This window comes from Gavialis gangeticus, unplaced genomic scaffold (assembly GCF_001723915.1).
Source record: "Gavialis gangeticus isolate Ggan-Ray unplaced genomic scaffold, GavGan_comp1, whole genome shotgun sequence".
In the NCBI taxonomy this organism is placed as follows: Eukaryota; Metazoa; Chordata; order Crocodylia; family Gavialidae; genus Gavialis; species Gavialis gangeticus.
The window spans coordinates 50357673-50377712 of NW_017728995.1; the positions used below are offsets into that span (position 1 = coordinate 50357673).

Sequence of the window (20040 nt, forward strand, 5' to 3'; positions counted from 1 at the left end):
GAGAAGGGAGCCAGAGCTAAAGGACTTCCCTCACTGGGGATTTTAAACCCTGTGCCTGGCAGCTCTGGGTACACTACCAGGCCATGGGGATCAGAGGTTTCTAGCAGGATTTAAAGTCACCAGCAGGGGAGAACCCTTCAGTTCCCAGCCCAGGAATCCCCTACTGTGGCAGTCCAGCCAGAGCTGCCAGGCACTCCTGCCCAAACAGTTTCAGTCTCCAACCAGACCTGGGGCTGTTCTAGCCATCTGACTGTCAGCCATGATCATCAGCTTACCACACAGGGGCCTTATTCTTCAAACCCATTTTGAAAGGTGAAATGTGGGCAAGCCAGTCCTCATTGCAAGACACACTGCAGCACAATCAGTGCCTTTCTTCTGCCACTGTTTGCAGCCAACAGTGGCTAGGTAGCAGCTCTGCAGAAAAGGACCTGGGGCCTACACTGGACAATAAGCTGAATATGAGCCAACAATATGCCCTTGTTGTCAAGAAAGCTAACAGCAAACTGGGCTGCATTGGTAGGAATGTGGCCAGCAGATCAAGGGGAATGATTCTTCCTCTATTCAGCACTGGTGAGGCCACATCTGGAGTATTGTGTTCGGTTTTGGGCCTCTCACTACAGAAAGGATGCAGACTAATTGGAGAGTCCACCAGAGGGCAACAAAAATGGTGAGGGGCTTGGGGACACGACTTATGAGGAAAGACTGAGGAACCTGGGCTTATTTAGTCTAGAGAAGAGATGACAGAGGGGATTTAACAGCAGCCTTCAACTACCTGAAGTGGGGTTCAAAAAAGAGGATGGAGCTAGACTGTTCTCAGTGGTGGCAGATAACAGAACAAGGAGCAATGGTCTCAAGCTGCAGCAAGAGAAGTTTAAGTTAGATATTAGGAAGAACTTTCTCACGATGAGGGTAGTAAAACACTGAAACAGGTTACCCAGAGCGGTTGTGGAATCTCCATCCTTGAAGGTTTTTAAGACCCAGCTAAACAAAGCTTTGGCTGGGATGATCTAGTGGGGGATGGTCCTGCTTTGAGCACGGGGTTGGACTAGATGACCTCCTGAGGTCCCTTCCAACCCCAACTTTCTATGATTCTATAAACAACTGTAATGTCTGTTTATAGCCCTTAAGAATGAAAAAGTGCTTTATTCTTATTCAGTCATCTTTATGGAAGTAGTTACAGATGGATAGCAATTACCTATACCATTTTAGAATTTATAAAAGGGAAATTCAATTCTGTATCCAAGTTGCTTATGATATGAAACTAAATCCACAAGTCCATTACAAATCATTTCAGATTGTTATCTATGTAAAAATGAAGACATACGTACAAATAATCTAGACCACTTTTAGTATGGTTGCAACACCCTCCTCAATTTAACTTATTTTTGCAACTTCTATGCACCATGTTGTATCTTGATTGTAATAAGAAAGGAGACTACTACATTTCACATTACTTGGAAATTGGATTAAACATTTTTACAATTTCTGAAAGTGACACTGACTCAGATAAAAGGGGCATTACTCTAAGATCCACTCTACTGAAAAAATCCATATTTACTCTTGCATATGCACTTCATACACTATTTTATTCTTCCTAATTCATTCATTTTTGAATCTTGCAGGTCACTGAAAACAAAGGAATCATGGTTCAAATTTTTCAAGGCAGGGGTCCTCCAACCCCAGCACACAGGCCAGTTTGGGCCCTCGACGCTGGGTCATCCAGCCTGCGGGGCTCCCAACAGGTATGTGGGGAGCCCTGGGGGCTGTGGCCCTGTGCACTAGATTGGGCAGAGCCAAGCAGCAGCGCCCAGGGCCCTGATCCCTGCATGGGGAGCCAGGTAAAGGGCACATGGGGCCCTGGGGCCCTATCTGGCACACAGGGGCAGCACAGTGCTTCATACCAGAGCATGGGGTCCAATCGAGCCCGCAAACCAGCTCCACGCCATTCATCTGGCCCCCAGGGACAAAATCCTGGGCACCACTGCTTTAAGGTATTCAGGCATTTTTTCACTTAAGTATTACAAGGCCTCAGTGGTTTGGCCAGTTTAGTATCATTTTCACAAGCAACTAAGCCTAAATCCCACTGATTTTCAGTTAACTATTTTTACAGTGTGGAGAGAGACATAAAAACCTGTAGACATAAAATTCTTGCATTGTAAACAGCAAGAAACTTAATATATTTGTTGGGCAATAACACATACATCAGATTTTAAATCTCAAGCACCACTGGATCACAAACTTTGACAGATTTATTGCTTACCTTCAGTTTTGTTTGCATCAAATCTTTACTAGTAATGATGGTGTTCACCTCAGTTTCATTTAATCCATGTACTATTGCTGGACCTCCCAGAGTAGCATACAGTGTAACAACTGGAGAAAAATTAAATCCAATTAACATCTATTATATATTTTCAAGCTATTTCAGAACTTCTAATAAAGTAGAAGAAAAGAGGCTTCATATCAATCAATTCTAAATCAGGAAAGAGAACCTGTTTTGCTAGATAATGTAAAAACCAATAAGATGTGCTGTTTTATGAAAAAGCATTCTACAGGCATTTAAAAGAAGTGAATGCAACTTGTAATTTGCTTACAGGGGGAACCAAGAACAAGTACTGCCTACACGAATGTTTATTAATCAGACAAACAAAATGTACCAAAATCATACAGTCCTGTATAACTCTCTAAATCCACTTCTTAATCCTTATGGCTTTAAGCAATCTAAATGCAGGCATCTGTTATTAATTTGTTAAATATGCTACACTGCACTGAGTATTCATCTTGTATGCCAGGGGGAAAACAGTTGCTTGAGTTTTCATCCCAAAATTCATATATGCCAGCCTTTTGGAACTGATAACTGATCAGAAACTACTGATAAATTATCATTTAAAAATAGACTCAGATTTTCTTGAAATTAAGCTGATAAACATCTTTTAAAGTTCTTGTCAAATAGAAAAGATTCTCTGTAGCAAACAGTTGTATCTGGAAATCTTCAAATGTAGATTTTGACCCTACTTCATAAGGTAATACACATTTATACAAACCAATAATTGGTATCCCCAAATCCTCATTTTTCATGTAACTTTAGAATGCTCATGCGACTGATCACCCTCGAGGTACTAAATTCCTTATTCTTCAGTGCAAAATGTTCCATAGCTGCATAACATTTTGGGGTTACTTTACATTCCTGAGGCAATGAATAGTTTCTTAACAGATTTAAGATGTCACAATAGATGCACAAGTTTTCTGATTCAGTATGGCACATCCTAAATTTCTATCTAGTCAAGCACAAATTAAGGTAGACAAGACTGATTAAAGCTCTTTCTTGTGAAGTGATGTACCACTAAAACTCGCTTTTTGGAAGACTAAAAAAGTTACTCTGATCCAAATTTAAATGTGCTTATGCCTTTATCTCAAATGCCCTATTTTACAAAATACTTTTAATGATAAACTTAGAGACTGTATTGCTGTTAGCCATGTTCACCACCTATATCTAAATCTCTGAAAACCTAGAAATAGTTATCTATGATTCATGGTCTTTAACTTCTCATGATATGATGCATTTGCCCCAGATCCATTTCAGTTATAATTAAAAATGGAAGTTTCTGCAATACTTCAAGTGCTTTAGCAAATTCATATGCTGGCATTATGATGACCACCAAACAAAATTATGCAACTGTTGAACTATTCAATTAAATTATGTTTTGGCTTTCAGGCATATATAACTGTTAAACAGATAGAAAAGGAGAGAGATAAATTATGAAGGTAAAGTCTCCTTTCCTCACCAAATTCAAGTACCACATTTACTTGCATACCACATGCAGCTCTGAAAAGTTAGCGCAGATCTTAAACAGGGAAGACGATTTCTGCGCTAGAACTGAAGCACAGGGACACTGTAATGGCTACCCTGGGATACTAATGGATTCCTAGGCTCTGCTTCTCTCACAGTGACAGGGAGAAAGGGGCACAGGGCACCTACAGCTCACAGTTAGTTTTAACCCTTTCAAAGCCGTAGCTGAATCGTCAATAGCTTTTGGCTCAGCAGCCAAAACTTGCTACCAAAGTCAGCAGTGGCTACAGAAAGATTAAAAATGCAGCTTTTAGCCAGTCCAGATGCATCCATGCAGACAGGATCCCCCTGCAGTCAGGATTCAGTCTCGACTTTGTGAGGGGGAAACATTTCTTTATTCTCCCTTCCCAAAAACAAGGTGCATGTGTATGTGAGAAAATACGACATTATGCTACTTAAATGTTCTCATCTTGGAGCATGTTATCCAAATAAAAACAGCATCCACTGAAACAGTAAAATGTACATAAACATTATTGTTTTTTTCCTAAAAGTTATGCAAATAAATAAATGGTTCATCTTGAATGAATGCAGTTATCTGCTAAGGAATGAGGAAATAAGTATAAGTTACTGGTTTGCATACTATAGTTACATTAGCTATGACATTTCATACTCTAATAATTAAAACAGTTATTCTATCTGTCCCAAATTTCCTAACGATACAAATAAGAACAATTATTAGGTTCACTTTTGCTGTGCTTAGTTGAATGCATTAAGTTGACCAGATATCAAGTGGAAATCTTTACTAATACTGGCACCAAACTGTTGCACAATGTTGTCACAATCAATCTTCATGAATAAATACTTGTTCTTCCTTGGCATTAGGTCTTTTTAGGTATTGAGTCCACACCTCAGCAGACCGCAAGAAGACCAACAAGAATACTTCGTATTACAGAAATATTAATCCTTCCAAAAAGAAGGCTAGAGGTACCATGATGAAGAAATAAGGGAAGAGTAATACACCATTAATCAAATATAAAGAGGACCCTGAATATGAGGCAACTGCCAAATAATTAGATTCCATATATGGAAAATTTATAAATTGGTTATCATTTTCCAGGTATCGAATCTGAATTATTAAAGGTTTGCTTTGAATGTGTCCTCTTCCCACTGCTACAGCAGGGAAAATAAATCTGGGGGTCAGACAGTCCCTTTGTCTTCTGTCCCCCTCCCCTCCCCCTAAACTTTGTCTCCCTGCAGCCCCTTCCCCTCCTCCTTACTGTCAGATGCACAGGGAAATTATGACAGGGGTCCATAGGCTTAGTTCATCCAGAAGTGATGCGGCTTACCTTTTTTTTAAATTGCTGCAAGTTTTAGCACAGGTACTCCATAAACAGCTTTCAACTACTTGAAGACTGGTTCCAAAGAAGATGAAGCTAGACTGTTCTCAGTGGTGGCAGATAACAGAACAAGAAGTGGTGGTCTCACGTTGCAACAAGGGAAATTTAGGTTATATATTCGGAAGAACTTTCTCACTAGGAGGGTAATAAAGCTCTGGAACAGGTTACCCAGAGAGGTGATGGAATCTCCATTCTTGGAAGTTTTTAAGACCCAGCTAGACAAAGCCTTGGCTGGGATGATATAGTTGAGGGTGGGGTCCTGCTTTGAACAGCCGGTTGGATTAGATGACCTCCTGAAGTGCCTTCCAACCCTCATTTTCTATGATTCTATGATAAACACACTTTTAAGCAGCATTTTCGTACCTATTTATATTTGGTACAAACTATGCATAATATTAGTCCAAAGATATAAAGCTCATGATTTACCACATTGTTGGACCCCAGCCCAAAGAACTAGAGTCAACAGCATCTCAAGCCATGGTGACCCCACAATTCAGCACTACTCAGTCTGTGTGTATACTCCAAATACTTACAATGAAGGATCCATGTGCTAACTAGACTCACACCCAAGACAGGAACTAGGTGTTCTTGTCTGGAGGATCCCAGGACTATTGACCTGAAAGAAGGGTGTTCGTACCCGAGAGCTTGCAAAGAAGAATTTTTCCAACTATTTTAATTGGTCTAATAACAGAAATCAGTCTTATCCAAAGAACCTTGTCTGCCTGTGTCCTCAGACCAACACAACTACAACCAACACTCCTGAGAGCATCCAAAAAATGTATACGAGATGCAGAGCAACCTCATCCTGCTCCACCTCATGGAGGGCAGAACCACACTAAACATGTGACAGGCTGAGAGAAAAGGAGACAGAGGGATTCTCAGGTTAATTGTTTGGGGCAATATTTCGTGATGTTTGCCAGGCATTTAAGGCTGAAGAAACAGGAATCATTGGAAAATGGAAGCGAAAACGTGCAGCTCAGCTGTGGGAGCAAAGAGGAAGTCAAAATGTATTCAGGGTAGCAGCTCACCATCAATTGAAAAAGTCTCAGCACTGAGAAGAATTGCGTGCAATGTTTTATTCAGCTGGGCTGCACTAACCAATCCTTGTTGTAGGTTCCTAATCACCATGTTTGCCCAATATGGCCATGTGTAAAAAAATTAAAAAATTAAAATGTGCTCTATAGTCATGCTGTGTGCTGCCTGCATTTAATCGCCTTCATGGTTGGTTTTTATCACTAAGTACATGTTGCTTTTGGCAGCAGTTTAATGATAGACAATGTATTTAATGAGTTTTATCTGTATGTCAGTGTAAGACAAGGGGTTTTTCCCCCCCCCTACACTAATTAGAAAGTAAACCCTCATTTTGTATTTCAGTAAATATGGTAATTTGGACCATACATGAGCAGACAACCTACTGTATTCTACCCTTGCTAAACTGATTCTATGCAGGCTTTATGAAAAACTGATGCATCTAATTTTATCCAAAATATTTTGGACATCTGTATATTCAGGACGTTCAAACAAATGGGGCTTTCAGATAAACTGGTAAGTGATATAATGCATATTTCTAGCACAAAGAATTTTAACTAATGTATGGTAAAATAAATTTCTCTCCGATGGGGGTGGGGGGAAAATCAGCACCTATTAAGGTCTTATTTGAAACAATAACATATGTTTTTCCAATTCGATTCTTCTTTTCTTCATTTTCTCTGGGTTTACTTAGAAAAAAATATATTTCCTTTCTGAAGTCCAACGTCACAGTTTAAGAACCACTGGTTTATTGTCTTGCACCCATAACTATATAGACAACATACTCTGGTTGAAACCCAGGCTGTGTTAAAGTCAATGATAAATTTCTCATAGATATCAACAAAGCTAAGACTTCTCATCATATTATTACCAGATTAATTTTTCTGTTTACAAACCAGAGTAATACAATCAGACTTTCCCTTTTATTTAAGATTCAGTGCAACAACATAGATCTAAACACCACAATAATTTATTTTTACTTGACTTATTATTTTCACTTATTTTAGTCTTAGACTAAAATATTACTAAAATAAAGGCTATGGGAAAGAAAATGCACTCTTTTTTAAAATATACATTTTTAACAAAGTAGCTCATTCTTAGGAATGCTTCAAAAATGCCTCATATTAAAATAACCGCAAAACCAAATTTGATAATTAAAATTTTGGGGAAGGGCATTTGAAGAGAAAAGAACAAGCCAACCAATGGGACAAACAAAAATCTACAATGCAGTTCTAGAAGCAAAAATAACTTCATATTTTCCTAAACCAGAATACTAATTAAAGAGTGAGGAGAGCTTAGTGCAACTCACATGTTGAACAGATTAAGATCACTAGTGGTTTCTTCACCTTTGTTATAACCACTTATTAAAAGTGACACATTCAATCACCAAAACTGTATTACATTAATCAGAAGCAGATCTATTTACATTGCTCTTTAGCTCTTATCTGGATTTAGAGCTGCTGAAAATTTTAATAATAATAGCCATTATAACAACAACAAAACTACAAGTTAATTCCTTAAATTCACTAGTTATATTTCAGAGTAGTTAGGTCCTAATATCACAGGAAAAGCTGTAGCATATAAAGATAAGTAATTTGTGGAACTACTAACTCAGAATTGCATGCTAAGAAAAATTCAAAAGCAGACAATTTTCTTTAATCAAAAAGTAAATAGTTAACCTTTTTTTCCCCCCTTGTTAAAATAGTTTATCATAGTTCAGAGCTGTTGCAGGGCAAATGCACATGCACATTGTTTTCTTTAATTTGGTGGGAGCAAAGTACAGAAGAGTGCCTCTACTCGTTCCCACGAGCTCTCTCCACTTAGTCCAGTGACCCTTGTTATATAAACAACTTGCCAGAAATTAAGTTTCCCCAAGCCAGCAAGGTTACTGAAACTCCACAATGCTTGGAAAGAAAAGTATAATCTCTTGATAATAATTTTTAAAATTAATTATTCATCTACACAAGAAAATGAGTAAAACACCAAATCAGTTATGTGCTGAGAGGTTTATGTAGTATACAAGACTGACATCATGGAGCAAAAGAAAAATGAGCTATCACAGCTATTATCACCAATTCTCATCTGTAAAGTCCTCACTTCTCACCTAAGGTACCTAACACTTTCTCAGGCACATCTGTTGTTTTTAAAGGGGTATAGGTTGTAACCATGTTGGTTTAAGGCAGGGGTGGGTAAAATGCGGCCCACGGACCGAATGTGGCCTGCCAGGCCACTCCATTCAGCGCACGGGACCCCTAAAAAATTTAGAAAATTAATATTTATCTGCCCCTGGCTGCCGGTCATGCGGCCCTCAATGGCTTGCCAAAACTCAGTAAACAGCCCTGCACCCAAAATGATTGCCCGCCCCCGGTCTAAGGGCATATAGCAAACAAGGTTCTTTGGGTAAATCTGACATCTTTTATTAGACCAACTAAATAGTTGGGGGAAAAAATTTCTTAGCAAGCTTTTGGGTTTAAAAACCCTTCATCAGGCTGAGGAATTATCTGCAGTTGGTGTGTGCTCTTACTGGATGGAATGGATAGTAAAGAAGACAGAGGCATGCAAGAAAGCCCGTCAGTGAAGATGCAAATTGAGGAGTCAGTGGGTGAGACACAGGCTGGGGGGTGGGGGATGAATGTAGCAGGTAAACAGTGGAGGGGTACCTGGGGAGTTGGATGTCAGGCAGGTTATACTGTGTCATAAATCCAATGTCTAAATTTAGTCCATGATTTTTTATATCCAGGAGGTTGATGAAGTAAAGTTCATAGGCTCATCTGTAAAAAAAAAAAAAGTGTTTTATAAAATTCCCTTTGAGGATCAGAACAGAGATTGGAGAGAGAATACTTTTCCTGTGAGAGGTGTGCCCTCATTGGTAAATAAGCATTCTCACTGTTAATACATTTTTGGGGTGCGTTCATTCTGGTGTACAGCTGTTGTTTGGTCTCCCCTATGTATTTTTCATCAGGGCATTTGGTGCATTGGATGAGATATATTACATTTCTGGAGGTGCAGCTGTAAGATCCAGAAATGCTGATGGTTCTGTTGTGGGGTGTAGTACAGCAAAATCTCTGCTACTTGGTATTTAACTAACAGGAAATCCCATTAAGTGGAATTTCTGGCTGGGTGGGGGAAAGCAGCTCACACGTGGCCACCACCACCCATGTACGGCCACCACCGCTCCCCCACTCTGCACCATCTAAAAACCCCTGCCGGGGGGTTTCACATAACCAGAATTTTTATATAAACAACAATCCTCTTATCCCAGGGATCCCGGATAACAGAGATTTTACTGTAATTGTGGGGGTGGTGGAGATATGTTGGCAGGGTTTGCATTTCTTGTCACAGCATTGTCTGGATCCATTCAGTATTTTTTGAGCCATAGGAAGTTTGCTGTTGGTGATGAGGTCAACAAGGGTCAGTGCTTGTCTGAAGGCTAGGATGGGTGGTTCTGGGAATCTCTCTTTAAAAATTGGGTCTCCTTCTAGTATGGGTTGCAACTGTTTGAGGATTTTGCATATAGGTTCAAGGGAGGGATAGGTCATAACCAGCAGCGTGCAAATTGTGGGGGTTTTCCTTCTGTACTGCAGCAGTTCTTCACATGGTATCCAGGTGGCTCTTTCAAAAGTGAGATCTTTCTCTCTGAAGGAGTGTCCTTGTTGAGTGAAAGCCTTTTAAGATTTGCAAGGTGGCAATCCTAGGTATTCTCCTCAGTACAAATTCAGTGGTATCTGAGGGCTTGGCTGTATATCACAGCTTTCTTGGTGTGTTTACGGCGATTGCTGGTTCTCCGCAGACATGTATGTTGGTCTGTGGGTTTCTTGTATAAAGTGGTCTGTATTTTACCATTCTGAATACTGATCGTGTCTAAAAAGGAGATGGTGGGGCTGGAGTATTCAAGAGATAGTTGGATGGAGGGATGGTGATTGTTGAATTTCTGATGGAACTCAATCAGATTGCAACTTGTCAATCCAAATGATGATGCCATTGATATATCTTAAGTATAGCAAGGGTTTGATGGTGCAGCCCTCGAGGAATTCTTCTTCCAGGTGATTCATAAAAAGGTTGGCATACTGTGGGGCCATTTTAGTGCCCATAGCTGTGCCCGTGGTCTGGAGGTAGTGTTGGTTATTAAAAGTGAAATTGTGTGCAAGGATGAAGTGTTTAAGGTCAGTAATATCTTTGGGTCTGTACTCCGAGTTCTCATCTTACTCTTGTAGGTATGCAAAGGCAAGCTTGGATGCCTTCCTGGTGTGGGATGTTGGTATATAAGCTGGTCACTAGGAGGTTGTTGCTGGGAAGGTGGTCTATGTTTTTAAGTTTTCGTAGAAAGTCAGTAGTGTCTTGACCAAAACTTGTTCTTTGGCTGACAAGCGGTTTTAGGATTGGTCTGACAAAACCTGGTATTTCCTCCGTTAGGTTTCCATGGTTGGATATGCTCGGTCTGCCAGGGTTCCCTTGTTTGTGGATTTTAGGGAGCATATAAAAAAGTCCCTGGGTTAGGTAGGGGGGATCAAGGTCTGTAGTTTACTTGGAGTTCTGATGGAAATGATTTGATGGTATTTTTGAATTAAGATAAAAAGAGGAGTAGGTTCCTTCCTGTAGTTCTTTGTAGTAGATGGTTCAGAGAGTGGTCTGTTGGCTTCTTTTACATAGTCATCCTTAACTGTGAAGACTATGGCTCCCTTTTTATCTGCTGGTTTTATTACTATTTGGTGGTTAGATCTTAGAGATTCTATGGCTTCTCTCTGATAGGAAGAGGTTTGTTATGGTGACGCATGTTGTTGATCATTTCATTGTTCATTCTTTCCCTGAAGCAGTCAATATAGAAGTCAAGGTTAGGGTTTCATCCACTGTGAGGTGTCCAATCTGATGTTTTTGTTTTTTTGGGGGGAGGAGGGGTTGATCTTTTCCTCAATGTTATCAGAGGATGAGCTGTTGTTGGAAGTGGATTCATTTTGGTTGTGGAAATAACTCCCCTCATCCCCCATCTCTCACCCACTGACTCCTCAATTTACATCTTCACTGACTGGCTTTCTTATGTGCATGCCAGCCTCTGGCTTCTTAATATTCCTTCCATCCAGGAAGACCACACACCAACTGCAGATGCTTCCCCCAGACTGATGAAGGGTTTTTAAACCCAAAAGCTTGCTAAGAAAAAAAATTCCAACTACTTAATTTGATCTAATAAAAGATATCAGATTTACCCAAAGAACCTTGTCTGTTGTTTTTAAAAACAGTCTTATGGACAAGTTTTAGAAATTCAGCTTCCATTTGTGGATGTGCTTATGATGTTGATCAGAAGAGAAAAATCAGACAAATGGAAAAAGCCCTTAGTGTTATGTTCACCCACTGACTCCTCCACCCACTGCAACCGATAGCAGCTTTGACACTAATTCCAATACGGCTATCATTTCACTCAAAATTTAAAGTGTAGACTCATTAATTCACTACTGCATGTCAAACAGATAAAACGTATTTTTCATTTAAACACACACCCTTCTTCTGGATGCACCAGTCGCATCTGTCCTGGCTGAAACACCACAGGACACCAAACTATGGAATGCCGAGTTATAACAAACGAATTAAAAGGAAAAAGGTAATGTGTGACCCCTTACATTTTAATGGTATTACTAATGTTGTTACTAAAGTGCTAACCACTTCATCATTTTAAACTAGTGAGGCAATTCACCCTCCAACAACTTAATTAAGTTCAAAAAATGTATAGATCTTTATTTATTTTGAGAGTATAAAATGGAATACATAGGATTTTTCTGACTACTAAGTCATCTGACTTTTGTGCAATTTGTAAAACAGATAAAATACAGTGAAATACAAGATGCAGAAACAAAAGCCTAACAGCAAGCTTCTATATACAGGCTGTCTGACAATGGACATGAAGTGTTTAAACTTAGTGCATGTAATTATATAATACGTATCTGTTATGTCATAAAAGACACAACACTTAGATTCCATGCATATGGTAAAATATTGCAGAAATAGTTAATCTGCAAATTGAGAAAACAATAACATTCATATACACACACACGCAAGCAATTTAGCAGTGACACAAAAATGAATCATTAGCCATAATACTACTTAAAATTTGCATTTCTTAATAAATAAGTAATTCACCATGCTTTAAGTGACTACGTGAATACTGCAAGATAATATCATCATCTGCCAGCAAACAAGTCAGCCAAGTTCACACAAGATCACATACAGCTTAGACACTTACTACTATGTCAAACAGTGAGCTGAAGCACGTCTCAAGGAGGGAATTTTTAACATTCAGTCAAAAAAACTTCCCACATACAAATACACGTATACCATGTGTTTAATTCATTCATTCAGACATCTTAATTTTTTATGTTAATTCACTATATTATTTTTTAATAAAAATAAAATAGCTTTTCACTTCCAAAATAAATAATCACCCTCTGCATCTTATTTCATAGCTTATTTATTCAAAATATAATGAATTCCAAAAAAGTTGAAAAAAGAATGAATCTACACAGGCAATATATTTTGAGAACGCCAATCAGGAACCTTCTCATTTGAGAACTGCCTACATATATCTCCATTCTTCATAGACCAGAGAGCAATAAAGCTGCCCTTACTAAAGATGATAGCTGGAAAATATTTAAAAATTAAAGGTCTGCTTCCCAAGACTATGCACCATGCTTAGCAATTAAAATTTAAAACAGTAATAACAGAGAGAAGGCTAGAACTCCACAAAATAACCACACAAAACTGTGATAAAGTCATTTCTCAGATATACAGTACAGTACAGTACAGTACAGTACACTCTGGCTAATCTGCCTATGGAATTATCCATCACTGGCAGAATTTTCTATTGTTCCAATTGTCTACAACCCCTACTCCCTGCACCATTATCAACTCCAAATAACTGGTGACTACCTAATAATTTGCTGTTCTTTGCATTCTCTTTGCAGTAGCAAATTAACCAGAATTAACCATGAAAAGTACCAAAACTACCTTAACGCAGTTGGTGCATACTCATATGCTGTAAGTACTGAAATACATAGATGTATGTTCATGAAAGAACTGGATGGAGCATAAGAGCCACCTTTAAACAATTTACTTGCTAGGCTTGTTAATAAAATCTATAACACCTGCATATTGAGAGAGACAGAGAGAAAGAGAAAGAATCCTACTCTTATGCAACTAATAACTTAAAGCTTTTTTCATACTTAAGTTTCTGCAACCTAGCCATCCCTGACAAATCCTGAAGTTCAATAAAAGCAAAACTAAGAATTCAAAAAACATGCCTAGAATAGAACTGGCTGAATATGTTGTTAGGAGACACACTGAGGATGTGGGAGACCCAAGTTCAAGTCTTCCTCTAATTAAGGAAGAAACCAGTATCACCTACCTCCCAAAAAAACAAATCAACAAGTCAGGGGTTGGCAACCTTTGGATCATGGGCCAGATGTGACCTGTGGAACCATTATATGCAGCCCACCACAAATGAGGCCTTCTGTAGCATTTTGAATTCTTTGCCAAGAAAGCAGTACTATAGAGGGAGAGCAGTGACTTCAGCTATAGCAAGAGCAGGCAAAATCCAGCCCACAGGCTGAATCCAGCCCACCAGGCCATTCTATCTGGCCCATATGATACCTGAAAAATTTAGAAAATTAATTATTTTCCCATGGCTCCCTATCAAAGATGAGAAGGCAGCAATGGCAGCAGGACCCAGGAGGAGTCAGCGGGAGGACCCAGCAGCAGCAGCAGCAGCAAGGCCTGCCTGGCCCCGCCCCACTCCCAGCCCCCAACCAGAAGGTTCTGCCTAGAGGCTTCTGGCCTGACAACCCTGGCACTGTTCCCCCTGCACTCCTTCCGTCTGGGACTGGTAACTCAGATAAGAACAGGCAGAGGGAGGTCGGGAAGAAGGATCACTGGCGCAGCAAGAGCCAGCCCAGCCCGGCCAGGGCCCTGCAGTTCCTGGCTGGCTCCTGCTGCAGTGTGCAGTACTGGCCATGCAACCGGGAACAATGGAGGACTGGCTGGGCCCGGCTGGCTCCTGCTGTGCCCTGTGATCCCAGCCATACAGAGACAATAGAGATGAGACTTCCAGTCCCAAGGTGGGGACCAGGGGGCAGGACTATCCCTGCGGCCATTGACAGCTCACCAAAAGTCATTAAGTGGCCCTCCAGCCAAAATAATTGACCGCCCCGAGCTACAGCCAGGTTGCTAACAGCCTGCACACAGAGGTAGGCTCTGCAGAAGTGTCCATCCTCCTTTTCTCCCCAGCACACTGACAACCCCTGCTTCAAGTGAAATAGATACAACAGAAAAGATTAAAGGCAATCCTTCCCAAACTACCCTGCAATTTGGTAGTTGGGTTCCTCTCCTGGGAGGTAGGCGATACAATTCTTCTAAGATGACCGATTTGAACTCAAGCATCCTCTATCCTGGGTGGGTTGCCTAACTACTGGTCTATTGGATAAAAGGTGAAATACAATTACTTCCTGCTCCCCCAACTTGTAAATCTAGCCTTTCATTCCTTTTACTTTCAAATGCATAAAAGCAAAACAAATACGAACAATATTTTTCATTTCAGTGAGAAAAAAACTAAAAAATTTGCTCAGCTCAATTTCAACAACAACAAAAAATGCTTTAGTCAAGTCACTGAGCTAAAAAAGGTCACTTTTACACAACTTTATTATAGAATCAGATTATTCCAATATATTTAAAAAAAACAAAAAACCCCATACCGCTTAAGCACTGAGGATCTTTCTCCTGGTTGATGTTATAAATCAATAACCCTCTATTAAGAGCCAGATAAAAGGGCTTTTCCCCTGCAGTTCAAAAGGTGAAGGATCATCAGTTTTATCAACAGCCAGAACCATGTGCACATGCAAGTGGTATTTTCTGAACAAGGGGGAAGGTTTTGTATCAAACTATGTAAGTGTTGTGCCTCAAAGAATTTGCCTACTTCAGGGGTGGACAAAATATCACCTGCCAGGCAATTCTATCTGGCCTGTGGGGCCCCTAAAAATTTTAGAAAATATCTATCTGCACCTGACTCCTGTCAAAGATGATAGGAAGTAGGGGCAGTAGGACCCAAAGGGAAGCCCCAGCAGGCTCCTGCAACAGCAGGGCCCTCGCACCCCTCCCCCTCCCAACCCAGAAGCCCCTGCCTAGCAGGGGTTTCTGGCCTGGGACTGTGGGGCTATTTATGGCTGCACCAGTGTGGCAAACTCAGGTATGGGGAAGGGGGCAGGAGGCAGGGGAGGGCCACAGGGATTGCCCCCATCCTTGGAGCCAGGCCAGCTCCTGCTGAACCCCACGGTCCAGCCATGCAGTTGGGAGCTGACAGGTAGGTGGGAAAGCAGCAGGGGGGATTTTCTGATTTTCAGAAGTAATTAACACTCAGATTTCCACTGAAGTCACTGAAAGCAAAAGTACTATGAAAAAACAGACTGTGCGAGTGCCAGAACATGGGTTTTTGGTAGTGTCATCAGCAAATTTAGCCAAAATTGAGTACCCAATGTAATCTGTATCGAAGCAACTGTTTGCCTCCAGAGCTTAAAATTCTAAGCAGATGAGAAAGAAAAAAAAGGAACATAGCCCACAGAAACAGAGGAAGAGAGCAAGTTGTTAGTCATATCAAGAACGGAAACCAGCCTCTGTAATCCTGTCCACTGCACCATACAATCTTTCTTTACTAGTAGCCCAGGCTGAAAATTCTCTATTTCAAAGGCATAGTTTTTTGGCTGCTCAGCCAAAAGTTACTGCCAATTCAGCAGCAGCTGCAAGAGGGCTAAAACTCTAGCTCTGACACTGAAAAATAGATTCCACCCCTGTTGAATACCAGGCCTGAAAGAAGCAAAGCCTAAGACAGTCATTAGTGCATTTTCATGCTTTTATTCCAATGCAGAAGTCAGCTTATCCACATAAGACACATACCCAATTTTGGAGGGCTAAATTTTTGGGGGAAAGGTGCTATGTGGTATGCAAATAAATACAATCGTTTTTCTACCAGGGTAACATTTGCCAATCTTCCAAATGCATGATCTGACCCTACTTCCAAGACAAGAGATATGGAAAAGGTGTTAGAAAATAAGGAGGTTTTGTTTTCATAAGCAACAAGTCTCCCAACCTTAAGTGTGACAGTGAAAAAATACCCATTTTATCCTGCTTTTATACTCCCCAAATAAATGAAAAAGAAGCCATAAACGCCCCATTATTCCAGTGACATCAACAGAAGCAGAAATCATCCAACGGACAAGTTTATTGGAAAAATAAATCTACTCAGGTGCTCCCCAACTTCTGAAACCCTAACTCGATCATAGCAACTTTCAGAGATGACTCATTATGGACACAGCATTTGGGACTCATCTACCAGAATGTTTTATTTGCCTGGTGGACAGAAAGACATGCAAGACTCTTGATCACTTTGTTTCAATGCTGATCCTGGTCTCTGACTGAATGAACAGTTGGATTTGGATGATCACAAGCCAAGGCTAGTAGCATCTGCTACAAACACAGCGCAAGTGGGAAGAAAAAATGGTTCTTCCTCAGAAGAACTATCCAGAAGTCTCTCATGGCAGGGATCCATAAAAATGTATGCAGTAAAGCTTGAATTTCATCTATGCCCAGTAAATCATACCCAAGCAGAATTACAGAGATTGCATAATGGATGAGGTCCCTTAAAGAACGAGTTTCAGTATTGACCATACATCATAATGAAAACTAGTTCTTCAGCCAAAAGAGCATCTCCTAGAAATTGTTGCATTAAAATAGACAACAGTATAGGAGTATGAGCATTAATGAGGTAGGTGGTTAAAAGGCAGAAAAAGGAGGTAGTTGCTAGACTCACATTGCAAATTCCTCATAACAGTAGGCAGAATCCTAGAAAATGAGGGTTGGAAGGGACCTCAGAAGGTCATCTAGTCCAACCCCCTGCTCAAAGCAGGACCGTCCCCAATTATATCATCCCAGTCAAAACTTTTGTCTAGCTGGGTTTTATAAACCTCCAAGGATAGAGTTTCCATTACCTCTCTGGGTAACCTATTGCACAGTGTTTTACTACCCTCCTAGTGAGAAAGTTTTTCCCTAATATCCAACCTAAACTTCCCCTGCTGCAACTTGAAACCATTACTCTTTGTTCTGTCATCTGCCACCACTGAGAACAATCTAGTTCCATAACTCCACACCACAAACTGGGTTCTCAAACTGTTGTCCATGAGGCTACATTAACTGGCCCACATATTTTACCAGATCCTATGAAATATATATATATAATGATCTGTGAGAAACTAAGCGTTACTTCATAGAAGTTGTGAATCACTGCCCTAGAAGATCTCTACCTATTTATCCTACTTACCAAGTATACCCACATATCTAAATAAATATTCCAACAATCATTATTAAAGGAGCATCATAAAACTAACTGACATGGACTTCCTTGAAGATTTAAAGTAAAACAAGCCGTTAAATGAAGCACCAATAATGCCTACATAACCACACACAAGATGTAAGCAAGGAAGCTACAATGATTTATGCCAGCTTCTGAAAGTTTTCATTCTGGAACAGCTGCAGCCTGTTCCAGGGACTCTGGTCTAGAGCTTTGGTGCAAATACAGACCTTCAACAAATGCAGCATAATGTCATCCAAATACAATGAACTTCTTTTTACCATTTTTTTCTTATTTACCACTCATTTGTTCCCAAATAGGACTTCTCAGATTCTGCTTTTACCATATGATATAGTGTGTTTGAAAAAAAATAATTAAGAATAAAAATAAAATAAGAGAAACTTGCTCTGCCTAAACTGGACATATTGGCTCAATCCTGGATGAGTAAATTGGAAATAAAGGGACAGTCTAAAATGAAGGAGTAGCATTGTTAAAATAGAAGTAGTTGTATTATTCAAATAGAATAAGAAAAATTAGAGACAAAATTAAGGCAGATAAACAGGGTTTAGGAGAGCTGGCCAAACAGCATAGAAAACTAAAGTTCAAATTACTTAAATTTGGTTCATTCCATTTGATACGGGAAGCTCAATTTGACAGGTCAAGATATGACAATATAGGTTATATAATGAAGGTAGAAAGAAAATTAGGTAAATCTCAGATTCACAGTTCTGATCCAAAATAGTAAAAATCAAACACTACATCAAAATCAAGCTTCCAAAAGTGACAAGAGTTACAAACGTCCAACCAGAAACCTAAAGCATGTTAAGTGCAGATAAACACTGAACTCAATTTATTCTTATGGATTTTTCATTATTTATTTCACTGCAGAAGAATGATGGCAAAGCCTATATATATTCAGATCTAAAGACAAAAAAAGGCTTTTTATCAACACATTTTTTCACAGATAAACAGGGTATAAACTAGCCTCAAAAGGAGACACAGACTGATACTGTATACAGGATAATCCAGGATGTAGAGGGAGGACACAGATTTATTCACCTAAGGTGAAGTAACAGAATAGGAGTAAAAATCAACTTACACTGGTGCAACAGCTTTTTTTCATTTTCAGTATAATATATTCTATACAGTCATAAAATATATTTAAAAGAAACTTAGAGCATTCTGTGAATATTTGCATTTTTGTACCATGCTATAAAAACCAAAAGTTATTAAAATGACATGTTCACTTAAGAACAGTACTTACGTCTGTAGTTGAACATAAAGCAGGCCTGAGCTGCAATCATCCACTCCGCTCTAGTCTCACAGAAGATGGCAATGTTTGACTTTGGTTGCTGCCCCAGTATGCCTAAGCCATTTCCAAAATTAACAGCTTTAATGTAGACGTCATCATATGAGAGCCAAGTGTATTTTCCAAGGATAACCTAATAAAGATTATTAATATAGATATACAGAATGAGTATAATTTTAAAAGAATAAGCCTCAGGGTTTCAATGAAGACAATAATATAGCTTAAGCTTAAAAAAGAAGGCTCTCAAAACTCTAAAAAAAAAGCAGTGAAATAATATCCCTTTAGTTGCTATATATATTCATAGATAATATGCTTGCATTAAACAACTTAGGCATGGGAAAGCCCACACGCCCCGCCCCGTGCCCTCCCAGGATGCAAGCAGCAGCAGGAGCCGAGGCCCCCCCCCAATTAGCACCCTGCCCTACCCCAGCTGGGCAGCGCTTGCCCCTGCCCCCTCCCTCACTGCAGGGTGGGGGGGGAAGAAGGGTTGATCGCCTCCTCCCACACCCCTTCTCTCCCCGCTCCCCTTCTACTACAACAGGCTTTCCAGCTGGAGGCAGCTCTCTATGCTGCTGGGCTGTGCTCCTTGCTGCCTGAGTGCTGTGCTACAGCTGTGCGCACGAATGTACATTTATGAGCCAAATTATTGGCACCATTGGGCTGATTTCCAATTTTCTTTATATTGGTACTGATCCGATATTGGACAGATGCATCAGTGCACCTCTAACTGGCCCCCCACTACCAATCCAGAGAACAGCACTGATTTCAGTTTCGTAAGACATTAAGGCTACTTTTATTTCTCAGGCCATGGAGTTCCTGCTACACAGGTGGAAAGTAGAGGTGTACTGATACATCAGTTGCATATCAGATCATCTCCACTAAAAGGAAAATTGACATTAAATCGGTAAGGGTGCACCAACAGATTTTGGGAGCTGATACCGATAGCCAATTTTTAAGGAGGCATATCAGACAATACCGATCCAATTTCCGATACAGCAACATCCAGCTGGTAAGCCTGTTGTGGCAAAAGGGAAGGGGGAGGAAAGGGGCATGAAGAGCCAGAGCAACGCCCCCCGCCGTGAAGGAGGGAGTAGGGCAGGGGCTGGGGCAGATGCTGCCCAGCCAGCGTGGGGCACAGAAC

The 20040-nt window shown here is 40.2% G+C and overlaps 1 protein-coding gene across 1 annotated transcript in view; it reads right to left on the reverse strand.

The window, feature by feature from the left end:
• ACSL3 (acyl-CoA synthetase long-chain family member 3) overlaps positions 1-20040 on the reverse strand; it is a 116450-nt gene that overhangs the window by 45169 nt on the left and 51241 nt on the right. Inside the window, exons 4-5 of the mRNA XM_019503655.1 lie at positions 18855-19032; positions 2261-2370 (exon numbers count right to left, since the gene is read on the reverse strand). Of these exons, the coding sequence (XP_019359200.1) occupies positions 2261-2370; positions 18855-19032 (288 nt within the window). The remainder of the gene's footprint in view (positions 1-2260; positions 2371-18854; positions 19033-20040) is intronic.